This window comes from Hemibagrus wyckioides, linkage group LG28 (assembly GCF_019097595.1).
Source record: "Hemibagrus wyckioides isolate EC202008001 linkage group LG28, SWU_Hwy_1.0, whole genome shotgun sequence".
Lineage (NCBI taxonomy): Eukaryota > Metazoa > Chordata > Actinopteri > Siluriformes > Bagridae > Hemibagrus > Hemibagrus wyckioides.
Genome location: NC_080737.1, coordinates 10735491 through 10747876, shown reverse-complemented (window position 1 = coordinate 10747876; position 12386 = coordinate 10735491). Strand labels below are relative to the sequence as shown.

The following is a 12386-nucleotide window of genomic DNA, read 5'->3' as shown; positions in this document are numbered from 1 at the left end:
TTAGGCTTAAACTAGAAGTAACCAGTGGTGGACAAAATACAAAAATCCTATACTCACTGTTCTAAGTGGGCGGGGCTTGTGGCAGGAGAACTCTTTTATTGTATTAAACTACAGTATTATTTGAGAATGTCCCGCCTCCTGTGCCCGGATTGGTTAGTTGTCCAGGACCTCATTAACGGACTGAGTGTGAGTTTGAATAACTGTCCAATCACGTGGGAGACCCCGGGCCCGTAGGAATACGGGTGGGAAAGTAAGGCGTGTTCTCTAAACTTCCTTCCGCTCGTGTTCAGCCCGCTCTGAGACTGCTAGCGGACTCTCCACTCTTTATAGATTAGCAGGGTAGTTCATTTTACCGCTGCGGAGTAGGGGGTGTGTTTGATTGTTTTATGGTTATGTCAGTGAAAGGATTGTATATTAACGTGGTTATATAATTTATCAGGTCTTAATCGTTTTTTAGTTCCGTTAATACTTAACATGGTAGCTGTAATAAGCTGTCATGCTAGCCAAATATATAAGGGTTGTAGCTAGTTAGCCATGCTAGGCTAGGTAAGCTTGGACATCTAGTCATGTCACATCAGTAACACAACGTTAGTCGTTAAGTACAGAAGTATCAGCTCTTTTACTAGCACTGGTTAACTAGATAAAGTGTTTCTACCAGCTGGTTAGCTAGCTAGCAACATCACTAACAATTGGATTCTTCTGGAAATGGTAAGTCGCTAGTTAGCTGGCTAGCTTTGGGTTTCTATGGTTAGTATACTTGATCTGCTTTTCTATAGAACTAGTTATCGTAGGGAAGTTACGACTACAGCACACTGACGGGCTTTTATTTATTTATTAGAGTGGTGTCTAAAGCTCTGTTGACGTTTTTATTTTTAAATCATGTTTGGTGGCAATCCTTAGCTGACAGTTAACTGTACTGTGTGGCTAATATTAGTTTTTAATGAAATAATGATGATAGTAATAATAATAATAAAGACCACAGATGATGTCTAGTATAATAAATACAATGATCCGCATTTTTCAAAGTGTAAAGTATATCTCCTGCTTATATAAGTCCTGCGAGCAAAAAGCACATCTGTCAGGCCTTACACACTTGTTCAGTAATATTAGGGTTGATGATCTGTATGATGAGATTAATTAACAATTGCTGGTTTGTCGCTCCTTGGTTAGTATTTAGTGTTTATTGTCACACTCGGGTGATTTGTTATAGAATAATTTCTAGAGATTTTGTTGGAGTAGGTGATGGGGTGATCACTACACACCTCATGATTCTCATCATCCTCCATGAACAGCACAAAGATTAATGTGCCTACTTGGATATTTTAACACAATACCAATCAATAGAAATGTGACAAATATGTCATTAAGCATTACACTGTGATGTGGGACAGTGTGGTACAGTAACACATCCCCGGTGTCACACTTTTCATTGTTGATCAGGATCAGTTCAGGAGTGTGTGTTTTGTGTCGCACTTCACTTTACCGTGGTCACTTCACTGCAGATGTGTTTCTGACCCGTCTTTATAGCATGCAGCTCTCCTGCTTCTGTTTTAACAAGTGTTTCAGTCTACAGCAGCTGCTTCAGAGGCTCATAAATCTCAAGTCCGCATGTTTTTAGTCTCTGCATTTTCACTGGCTGTGAAATCACACCTTCTGTATGCTGTTAACTTTAACTTAACTGAATCCTTATCTACAAAGATGTTATGATTGTGTAGCCTGCAGTTACAGTAGAATAGACTAGTAATACGGTAGTAATGCTCATCAGGAAACAGGAAAAAGATGACTAGCTGTTTGGGCACTGCTCCACTGTTTTAGGAAGATGTGAGTTATGGATTAAATGGATTGGTGTGGATTCAGGGTTAGAGACCAGCAAACTAACAAGCATAAAAATACCCAACCAAGCAAGTGGGTGGAATGAAAAAATAATAATAATAATAAATAAAAATATACTCTACTAGTGAATTATGTAAATATAATTTTCTAGTAGAGTTGACTGTACATTAAAACAACTTGCAAAATAAAAATAATTCATGTTTAAGCCAATGTGAGATTCCAATTACTTGATACATCGTTTAAGGGAGAATCATATATCTGACATACTGCATGGCAGTGCTGTAAATGGTTTAGTCATCATCAGTTTGATGAAGAATGAAGTATTTGTAAGGAGTATCAAAACACCGGAACTGTTCTATCCAGTATTTTGGCTGTTAGAAGAGTGTTGTCAGCTCAACTTGAGCTTTTAAACCCATCCTTACTGTTCTCAGGTTGTCGCCCTCATGTGCACATGGAGAAGGAGGCCTTTGAGGGATGGCTGGAGTCGGTCTCCACCTCCTTCTTGGCACTGAATGACCAGCAACGCAATCAGCTGCTGGACCACCTGATCTCTCTGAGTGGCGCTGCTCAACTCCGCCACCTTTCCAATGGACTGGAGACACTACTGAAGCGTGACTTCCTGCGCCTTCTACCCCTGGAGCTGGCCTTCTACCTGTTGCGTTGGCTTGACCCTCAGACGCTGCTGACTTGCTGCCTGGTGTGCAAGCAATGGAACAAAGTAGTCAACGCCTGCACCGAAGTGTGGCAAGGCGTGTGCAGGGACCTGGGCTGGCGAATTGACGACTCCATCCAGGAGGCTGGCCACTGGAAACGCGTCTACCTTAAGGCCAAGCATCGCATGAAACAGCTGCGAGAGGAGGATGCATTCGAGACAAGCTCCTTGATTGGGCACAGTGCTCGGGTGTACGCCTTGTACTACAAAGATGGCCTCCTCTGCACAGGTCTGATTTTTTTCAGTCTAGAGTCTTGCATCTGTTTTATGGATTTAAGGCAAAAACATTTGATTTCAGCTATCTGAGATATATATGTAATGAATCTTAGACAATAAATCAGAAACAAAACGAAAAGTAATTAACCCTCTATGACATGTTTCCACTGCTTGTGTCTTTAGCCTTGATTCTTGAGCTACAAGACTAATGTAACTAAGAAATATTAGAACACTTTTTGCAGCCAAAGTCTGTAACAAGTCACATTCAGCTACTTTTCTTTCATGCTAAGATCTAGGTGAACTTAGATCAGCAATCAAAAACAAAAACGTGGCCTTGTGATCTCACTGGTTGGTAAAAAAATAATAATAATAATAATGGATGAGCTGGTATTGTGTTGCTGTTTTTCAAGTGCTTAGTACGCATAGAGAAAAACATTATATATTGTGTAATACTCTCACTGACCACTTTATTAGGAACACCCACAAACTTTAGCAGTGCAATGCATAAAATCACACAGATGCACAACAGCCTCTAGAGACTGGTGCCATTCACTGAGTGGCACTTCTTCAGTCTGAGACACCGTGTTGAAGTGAGAGGTCAAAGGAGAATAGCCAGGCAGGAAGGCTATTGTAACACATGTAACCACTATTTACCACCACAGTGAGCAGTAACGCCTCAGATCGCACTGGATGTTTTTGTTTTTCACACCTTTCTGTCTTAACCCTACAGACAGATGTATATATGTATAAATACTTGTTTCAATGCAACTTGCAGCACTCATTTCTTAGCTATTCACTCAAAAGTTGCAACTGTTGCAAAAACCTGCAACTGCTGCACCTGCATTACATGTTGAGATTCCAATAATTGAAAACTAGAGATTGCTAGTTATTATTATTAGTATTAATAGAAAGTTTTCCACCTAAATTTACTACTTGAACATTCAGAGTGAGGTGCTGCACATGACTCTTTAACACTCTATACTTGTCCTTCAGGCTCTGATGACCTGTCAGCCAAACTGTGGGATGTCCGCACTGGCCAGTGTATCTACGGCATCCAGACACACACCTGTGCTACTGTGAAGTTTGATGAGCAAAAACTAGTGACTGGGTCTTTTGACAACACCATTGCATGCTGGGAGTGGAGTACAGGTGCCAAAATCCAGCAGTTCCGTGGACACACTGGTGCAGGTTTGTGTCATGTGGCGATATTGCAGTGTCAGGTATTCTACACCACTGCTGTAAAAATAGAGCTATGGATCTACATGTCTTTAGCATACATGCTGTGGTTATTCAGTCTGACCCATAATTAGGATTATGTGTCTTTGTCTTATACTACCACACTGACTGTAATAATGTCTCTTGATTATTAAATCTACAGTTTTGTCTCTGAACTCATTTGTAATAGTTAAAAAGTATAAAAAAGATTATTTAAAAATACAACGACAGCTTAAATTCAATTTATTTTCTTTCTCTGTTAGATTTGCATTGACTGTGAGCTTGTAATTGAGGAATGACCCACTTTGTCCAGAAGATATTTAGCAGAAATTAGCACATTGTGTAACTTGTATACCCTTGTGCACTTGTGTATAAGGAACAGTCTCTCCAGGATTTCACAATTTTGTGTTTACTGTTTTTGCAATCTTCAGAGGAGCTTGCGATTTTTCAAAATTTCTGGCTATTTTCCACTGATTTGGGCCAAGATGCAGCTTGTGATAATCACAACACACAGTCAGCCAAAGCCCTCTTAGATTTACATACATGGAACATGAGTATAGCTTTCACAGACAGTAATTACATATGTGTCTCCACTGGTAGGAGGTTAAAGGAAGAATCCTGAGCTTGCAATTTCACCAATTCAGGTTGTTGTTTTTTTTGTTTGTTTTTTTTAATGCACAAAAACCAAGTTGCATTACAAAATTTAATTTAAAAAAAATGCAGCAAAGTCAAGAATTTTGAGCTGTAACAATCACAAAAACCTCCTGGATGGACTGATATGTACACTACCACTCAAAAGTTTAGGATCACTTGCATATTTCAGCTTGATTTCAGCTTTGGAGGAAGAATTTATCAGCCAATCCATCTTGTGGGAGATGCTTCAGGATGCATGGAGTAAAATCTCATCAGATTATCTTGAAAAATTGACCACTAGACTGTCCAGGCTGTAATTGCTGCAAAAGGTGGTTTTTTTGATGAAGGCAAAGTTTGAAGAAAACATTCATCATTTCCAACAAAATCATTATTTCTAACTCTGACATGTCAGCATGTCCTGTTCTTTTGCTATATTTTTTGTTCAGACTAATTTCGTGTGTGTTTCCTTGGAAAACTATACAATTTTTGAGTGATCCCAGACTTTTGAGCAGTAGTGTATTTAATAGCTGACTTCATCTTCATGCTGCAAAGTCATGCATTTTTAACTGCAACAATGGCTGTTTGGTCCAGTGGATAATGTTCTTAACCTCTCCTTTATCTATGATCATTTTTTACCAAAGAACTTTGTGTAGCTACTTTTGGTTTGTGTTCTAGATAATCAAATGATTACAGATAAACAATTGGCAAACTGTGCTTAAGGTCAAATAAAGCTTGTGTCTACATGACTGGGCAGTTGCTTGTGCTAGATCTTTTTTTTTTTTTTTTTAAGGACGTGTGTTTTTTCCCTCTCAGTGTTCAGCGTCGACTACAATGATGAGCTGGACACGCTGGTCAGCGGTTCTGCAGACTTTACTGTCAAAGTGTGGGCCCTGTCAGCCGGAGCATGTCTCAACACACTCACTGGGCACACAGAGTGGGTCACTAAGGTAAGTCTTAAACTTTTTCTTGAGCTCGATCATTTCAAGCCAGCTCGCTTTTGAAAATAGGTTTACTTTAAGCAGCAAAACACTGCTGGATCATTAATAGAATGTTGATATCAAAGATGTGAATCTCACATTCCCATGATGCACAATGCCATACTTTTGCATTGTGATGCATTGTCTACTGATGTATCGCTACACCATTACTACATTCATTTTCACAGTATGCAACCCAGTAGTTTTTTTTGTTCATTTGGTCGTTAAAACAGTGTTGTATTAAAAACGGGATTGATTATGTAATTCTTCCTCTGTCAAACCACTGCAAAAAAGTGTCCATTACTCTGTGAGGGTATTTATCTACAATACTAAAAAAAAAAGTATACCTCAACAGATTTCTCAGAAAATTAACCCTTCTCCCATCACAATTAATACTTTCTGTGGGATCTTGTAGGATAAAATATTTCAGCAGCTCTGGTGTGTTGGTTGCAGTTGAGATTTGTCTGTACAAAATCAAAATGGGTGAAAAAGTGAGTACATTGCAATGAAGGCCAGATAACTGACAATTAAGGGTGATGTTTAACCTATGAAATTTCATTATTTTTATTTTATTTTATTATATTCATTTATTTATTCATTTATTTTTACACAAAATATGTTCAATGCCCATGCACAGAAAAAGCCTGGTTAACATTTTGCCAGGCCCAACATAGACAATGGGGAAGAGCATTGGGACCCTATACTTTGGTTTGATGAGACAATGTTAACTGTTTTTGGAACTGATGGCATCCGAACTGTATGGAGCAAAAAGTATAATGATAAATGCATGGTACCTAAAGCATGGAGGTGGCAGTGTTGGTCTGTGAGGTTGTATAAGTGCTGCATGGGTCAGGCATTTGCACTTCATTGATAGCTTCATGAATTAACAGATGTACTTCAAAATACTGAAATAGAAGATGCTCCCATCTTTCCTGTCCTGGGTCAACAGGCACTCTTTCAACATGATAATGACCCAAAGCATCCTAGGCCACTGCTGCATTTCTGAGAAACAACAGGGTGAATCACACATTCACATCATCTTGACCCAATAGAACAGTTCTGAAAAGACAAGTCCAGCATCATTCTCTATCCAGCATCCAGACTCTGAAAGAGCTCATTCTCCAAGAATGGATAAAGATAGATGTGGCAGTGTGTCGCCAACTTGTTCACTCTATAAAAAATTATGGAGGCCATAAAAAATTACGCCTGCATCTGATTGCAGGAAAATGATTAAGGTCAAGTTTCTTCTGTTCATAGACAACTGTCTGGTTATAACAAATGTCTGATGTTTACAGTGCTGTTTATAGAATAACACTGTTCATCATTGATCGTACAAATATGTTTAATTAAGATGTGAACCTTTCTTTCTCCCTGATTTAGGTACTCCTGCAGAAAAGTCAAGTGGAGTCCATGATGCACAGCCCTGGTGACTACATCTTACTGAGCTCAGATAAATATGAAATCAAGGTAATCTAATCATTTTATACATGTGATATCTGGGAATTCTAATGGTGGCTTTACCTACAAATACTGGATTTATATTAAAAGATAACATCATCTAACAAAATATACAAACGTAAATGCAAAATCAACTTTCTCCAGGGTGAAAAGAATAAAAAGGATATACTTTCAGGATGCAGAAATAGATACTGAAAATATACATAAATATGGGTGGGTAGTGTAAATGTACATGGGACTACATGATCATTAAATACAGTGTGGATGTGTAAATGTTATAACATGACCTTAGAGAGGACATTGATAGCCCTGTCTATGAACCCCAAACAGGTGTGGCCTATAGGGCGAGAGATCAACTGTAAGTGCTTGAAGACTCTGTCTGTGTCTGAGGATCGCAGTGTGTGTCTGCAGCCCCGTCTACAGTTTGACGGACGCTACATTGTTTGCAGTTCAGACCTTGGCGTCTACCAGTGGGACTTTGCCAGCTTTGATGTGCTAAGGTAACGCTTTAGTCCCATTTGAAGAAACTTGATTCTTTAAGTCCCCCATGAATCTGACTTGAAGGTTTAATGCATATATTCAGGTGCCTAATTTTAGTTGTATTTATATGGTACTTTTAACAATGGACTCCTCCTCATCAGAGTGACTGAGAATAGTGTGAATTGAAGTAATTTCCCTTCTATTACTGTGTTAAATGCACTAGAGAATTCATTCTAGTTTTAATATAAAGTCTATTCTATTGATGTTTTCAGATGTTCACTGATTGAGACTTGAGTGCAAAACTGTTCAAAGCATCTCTATGATTTGTAATTTCCTGCTTAATACAGTGTGTACTGAAAAATGTGCTTTTTTTTTTTAATGGTGTTCTTAGATAAGGAAGATCAGATGTGTGCATTAAATTAATTTCCATTTCTCTATGTTGTTTATGTAACATAATGACGTAATATTCCACGGTGTGATTGCATGACTGGAAGAAAATTTTTATAAAATAACAACATCCCCAATTCCCCCCAGAGGCCACAAACTTAAAGCATGTGGTGATCTGTGTGCTCGACTGTGTTCACATTACAGTTTAGTGAAGATAGCAATGAATTTAAATAAGGCCAAATAACTTTTCTATGCACATGAAAATATACAATATTGCTGTAATGGGCTGTTATGAAGTTCTTTTATGTTGTTATTTACTATAACTATCTATAAAGATATTTTGCTTTACTTGTAACCAGTCTTTTCTTGCTTGTGGAAAAACAGTAATCTGTCTTGTCACCCAGGTATGATTTACCTAGCATTTGTCACTTCAGTATTTTCCAGTGTCTAACATGTCCTTCATGCTTCTAACAGAGTTATCAAACCACAGCAAGACCCAGCCAGTCCCTCCCTTCTCAGCTTTGGTGAGGTGTTTGCTCTGCTGTTTGACAACCATCACTTGTATGTAATGGACCTGAGGACTGAAGCCATCACAGGGCGCTGGCCGCTGCCAGCCTACCGCAAATCCAAAAGAGGCTCCAGTTTCCTGCCAGGCATCACATCATGGCTCAATGGCTTTGATGGCAAGAACGATGCAGGCCTGGTGTTCGCCACCAGCATGCCTGACCATAGCATTCATCTGGTTCTGTGGAAGGAGAACGGCTAAACAGAGAAACGAGCATGAGCCAGCTTTATTGACAACAGGGACGCTACACAAAAAAGGGTGCTCTTGATTTCAAAAACCTGCAGCTTAGATATTGCATGGACCAAAGTCTTTATTTCCTCTTCTCAGTTTCTGCTCTTGGCTATTAGTTTTAAAAACAAACTGGGTTTTTTTTTTTTCTTCAGTTGGTCAAGTAAAAAATGTTCTTGCACATTCTGACATGTCTTCTGAAGTGTGGTGTTCGGATATAACACGGATAGCAGGTGAATCCTTGAAGAAGATGCTCGTTGGGTTGAACCTCTTTTTGCCCTGATTGTTATTCAAAAGTAAAAGCAACTGTAAATCGAGCACTTAACTGAACAGTAACGTCCTGCTGCAGCACAATCATCCAAATTCATGAAAACATGAACTTCTAAAATCATTTGTCTTTGTGTTTTTTTTTTGTTTTGTTTTGTTTTGTTTTTTAACCCAAAGTTGATGGATCTAAATTTGTTTTCACAATACAGGATAAGAAGATTGCCTTAATTTCTTGCTTTCCTTTTAAGAAGGAAGAATTTTGTAGATGGCCATGCCCATGCACTGTGGCATGTCACGCGTGTGGTATTTCTTATGGGATAAATTGCGACTGTTTCGGTTGGTTTGTATGTCAGCCATTATGTTTTACTAATATTGACCCTTCAGCTTTCACTTGAAATTAGTCATGTGCCTTTTTCCTTTTAACACTTTAATACCTGCAGGTATGTTATGAAAGTTGTTGAAGTTCATTAGTACAATCTTTACTGGAACAAGTTCAGTATGAAAGGTATATTTATTTTTAACTTTTTCATTATTTTTAACCCAAAATAATCACTACCACAGTATGTACTCCTTACCGTTCTGCAGAAGCTTTCACTTAAAAATGCTCCATGTGAATCTCAATGTTTTTTTTTCTTCTTTTTTTTAAATAAAAAGACTAATCAACATCATTAGAAGGTTAATGTTATTTTAAACAGAATGCTTTAGTTCTACAGGACCCATAGATGTACAAAGAAATTTTCACTTTTTTAACTTGTATCAAAGTTCATGGACAAACATTAACCTAAAACACTTCTGTCTTTTGATAGCTGTTCTCTAGTCAGGCTTGATAGTTGGTTTCAGTAGTGCTAGTCTTCTTAGAACATCAGGGGAAGCCTTTTTTGCTTTTAGGGCATTACCAGTGGAACCTTGGCTATAACCTTCACATTGCATGGTTTATCACATCACGTCTTTAAAAATATAGACCTCACTGTAACATTCAACCAGGCCACTGTAGACCATAATGCCATCAATTCACAATTAGCACATTTTCTGGTTTGTTGGTTGTATATATAATATGCCGTCTTTCAAATAAATGAAAATAGCTAAAAGAAGAAGCTGTTTTGTTTTTTTTCCTCCTCACACAATGAATGCTGAATATACAGTGACTAAAATGGGAGTATTTTCCATCTGAGCTCAAGTCTGTGAAATCTGTGTTTTATGTGCAGAATTTCTATTAACCTGCCAGTTTTTGTTTGTGAAACAAGGGCTGGGTTTTAAATGGCACACTTGATTCCCCATATTCCTGCTAATAATAAACTAAAAATTAGCATTGTTTCACTACAGAATTGTTATAAATTTAGTTTTTGTACAGTGCATACAGTTTGTTGTGCAAAATGTATTGTAACTTATTGTGATTAAAGCCAGAGATTATTCACAAAACACTGTAAAAGATGAAAAACCACTTTAGCTTTCATTTGTAAAGAAGCGTTCAGTGTAAATACAGCAATGGTATAACTAGCAGAAATAATACATTTTCAGGTTCTTATCAATTTTGCATGTCTTTAGAGTGGAGGAGGAAACCTGAGTGCCTGGTGGAAACACCTGAGGAGCAGGGAGAACATGCAAACTCCACACACATGCTATTTTCATTTTAATGTGGCACTGGAGGATTAAAATACACAGGGTCATGCTGCTATTAGAAAATGTTCAGATTTAGGAAGGTAACTAATCATACCTCCACTTTGTTAATCATTTAGCTTTAACACACCCAGTGTGTTTTATTCTTTACATGGCATAAGATTGAAAGTAACAAGCTCTGCATCTGTTGCTAATAGCTAGCAGGTAAGGTTTGCTTTGTCCCACAAGTGGCAAATACCCTCAGAAATAAAACCTGGCTAATCCATTCCATATTAAAATGGCCAGAAGTTTGAGGGTTCATAACACTGTGGCACCTGAAAGCTTCTGATGCCAGCATTTAACTACTACATTTAAAACTCTACATTTATAGAATTTATAGTATCTTCATAAAGTCCAAATGTAAAAATTCCTGTTATTTAGTGGCATCACCCCCACTGTCTGCTGCCACACAACACACTGAGCACCTTACTTATGTCTAATCTGTATATACTGTATCTTTTTATTTATTTTTTATTGGATTTTTATCATTTTCATTCTTTTTGTAAGGGAGATGTGCAAAGTAAGAATTTCTTTGTATGGTCTAAAGTTGTGTTTTCACTGTGCATATGACAATAAACCACTTGATTTTTTGTGTAAACTTCGTCATGTTATTCATTGTTTATTGATTTGTGCATTGTGTATTCATTATGTAGTGTATTTTGGAAATATCTTTATGTATAATGTATATCTTTTAACATTCCACACTTCCACTCCTCAGTCCTATAATGTAATATTATTTTTATTTCTCTGCATTTCCAGTGTAGCTACTCAATAATAATCCATTGGAAATGGGCATAAGGGGTTAAACTGCAGTCTTGAAGCCACGTCGTTAAACATTTATATTATGCCTCGGGTCGATATTTTTTCTGCCTCTTCTTTTTCTCTGGAAAGGGTTTTTATTTTATATTTTGTTTATTTTTATTATATATTTTTTATATTTTGTCTTGAGACTTGTTTCAGTATAATATCTGGTGTGTACCAACTGATTTTGCATTAATCCTAGTTAGTCAGCTAAGAATCTCAAGAACTTAAAAATATTAGTATGGAAAAATTAAAGCACAGAAAAAGGATCAGGTCTACTGTGTAACTCTTAAAGGGGAAACAAAAACATTTTTCCTGGAGAAAAATGATTAATCAGAACCTGATGCATGTTATTGGATGTTTTTATGTGTTTTCTATCTTCTTGATGTTGTAACAGGTGGTCAACAAAGTCAAAACGTCTTGTAGTCTGTACTGCTTTAGACACTAGAGGGCTCTAAAGATTTGTCAAACACTTCCAAGCTGACGATGTATAATTTTGAAGAAAAGTAAAAGAAAGTTTTCTCCATTTGGAAACATCCACCATTACTATTTGAACATTCTGTCTAAACCAAGGATGATCAAAATCTCACTTTAAATGTAAAATAAAAATAAATCAATTCAAGAAACAATTTGGAAAGTCACCATTCAACAATGACAATGATTGTTTACAAATGGAGAGCCAGCATATCCCAGCATCCCAACATATACAGTCCAAGATCAGACCGTTTAATACTCAGACCGTTTAATACTTTAATAATTTATAGAGAGATAAAGTGAAACACAAGAGCCAATCATGTGATTTATAGGCTTCTGTAAGTTCATTAAATCTTTATGTTCACGACATAAATGCACAATCCAAAAAAGATTGAACAAGTATGACTTGCATTGAATGGTGGCTAGGAAAAAGCCTCTTCTTTCCAAAAAGAATATTGCAACATAACTTAGGTTTGCAAAATTG

General features: G+C 37.3%; 1 protein-coding gene across 2 annotated transcripts; it reads left to right on the top strand.

Annotated features, from left to right (window-relative positions):
• The first annotated feature begins 269 nt into the window (after nucleotides 1-269).
• Nucleotides 270-11133, top strand: fbxw2 (F-box and WD repeat domain containing 2). Of its 2 annotated transcripts, XM_058383758.1 has the most exons (7): nucleotides 270-708; nucleotides 2265-2774; nucleotides 3755-3949; nucleotides 5423-5556; nucleotides 6967-7053; nucleotides 7375-7544; nucleotides 8386-11131. In XM_058383758.1, exons 2-7 carry the CDS (start codon nucleotides 2285-2287, stop codon nucleotides 8675-8677), a joined length of 1368 nt encoding a protein of 455 aa, XP_058239741.1. In that variant the 5' UTR covers nucleotides 270-708; nucleotides 2265-2284; the 3' UTR covers nucleotides 8678-11131. The 2 variants fall into 2 exon arrangements, with proteins under 2 accessions (XP_058239741.1, XP_058239742.1); XM_058383759.1 differs by lacking the exon at nucleotides 270-708 and having other exon boundaries at nucleotides 2262-2774; nucleotides 8386-11133.
• The last annotated feature ends 1253 nt before the right edge of the window (nucleotides 11134-12386 follow it).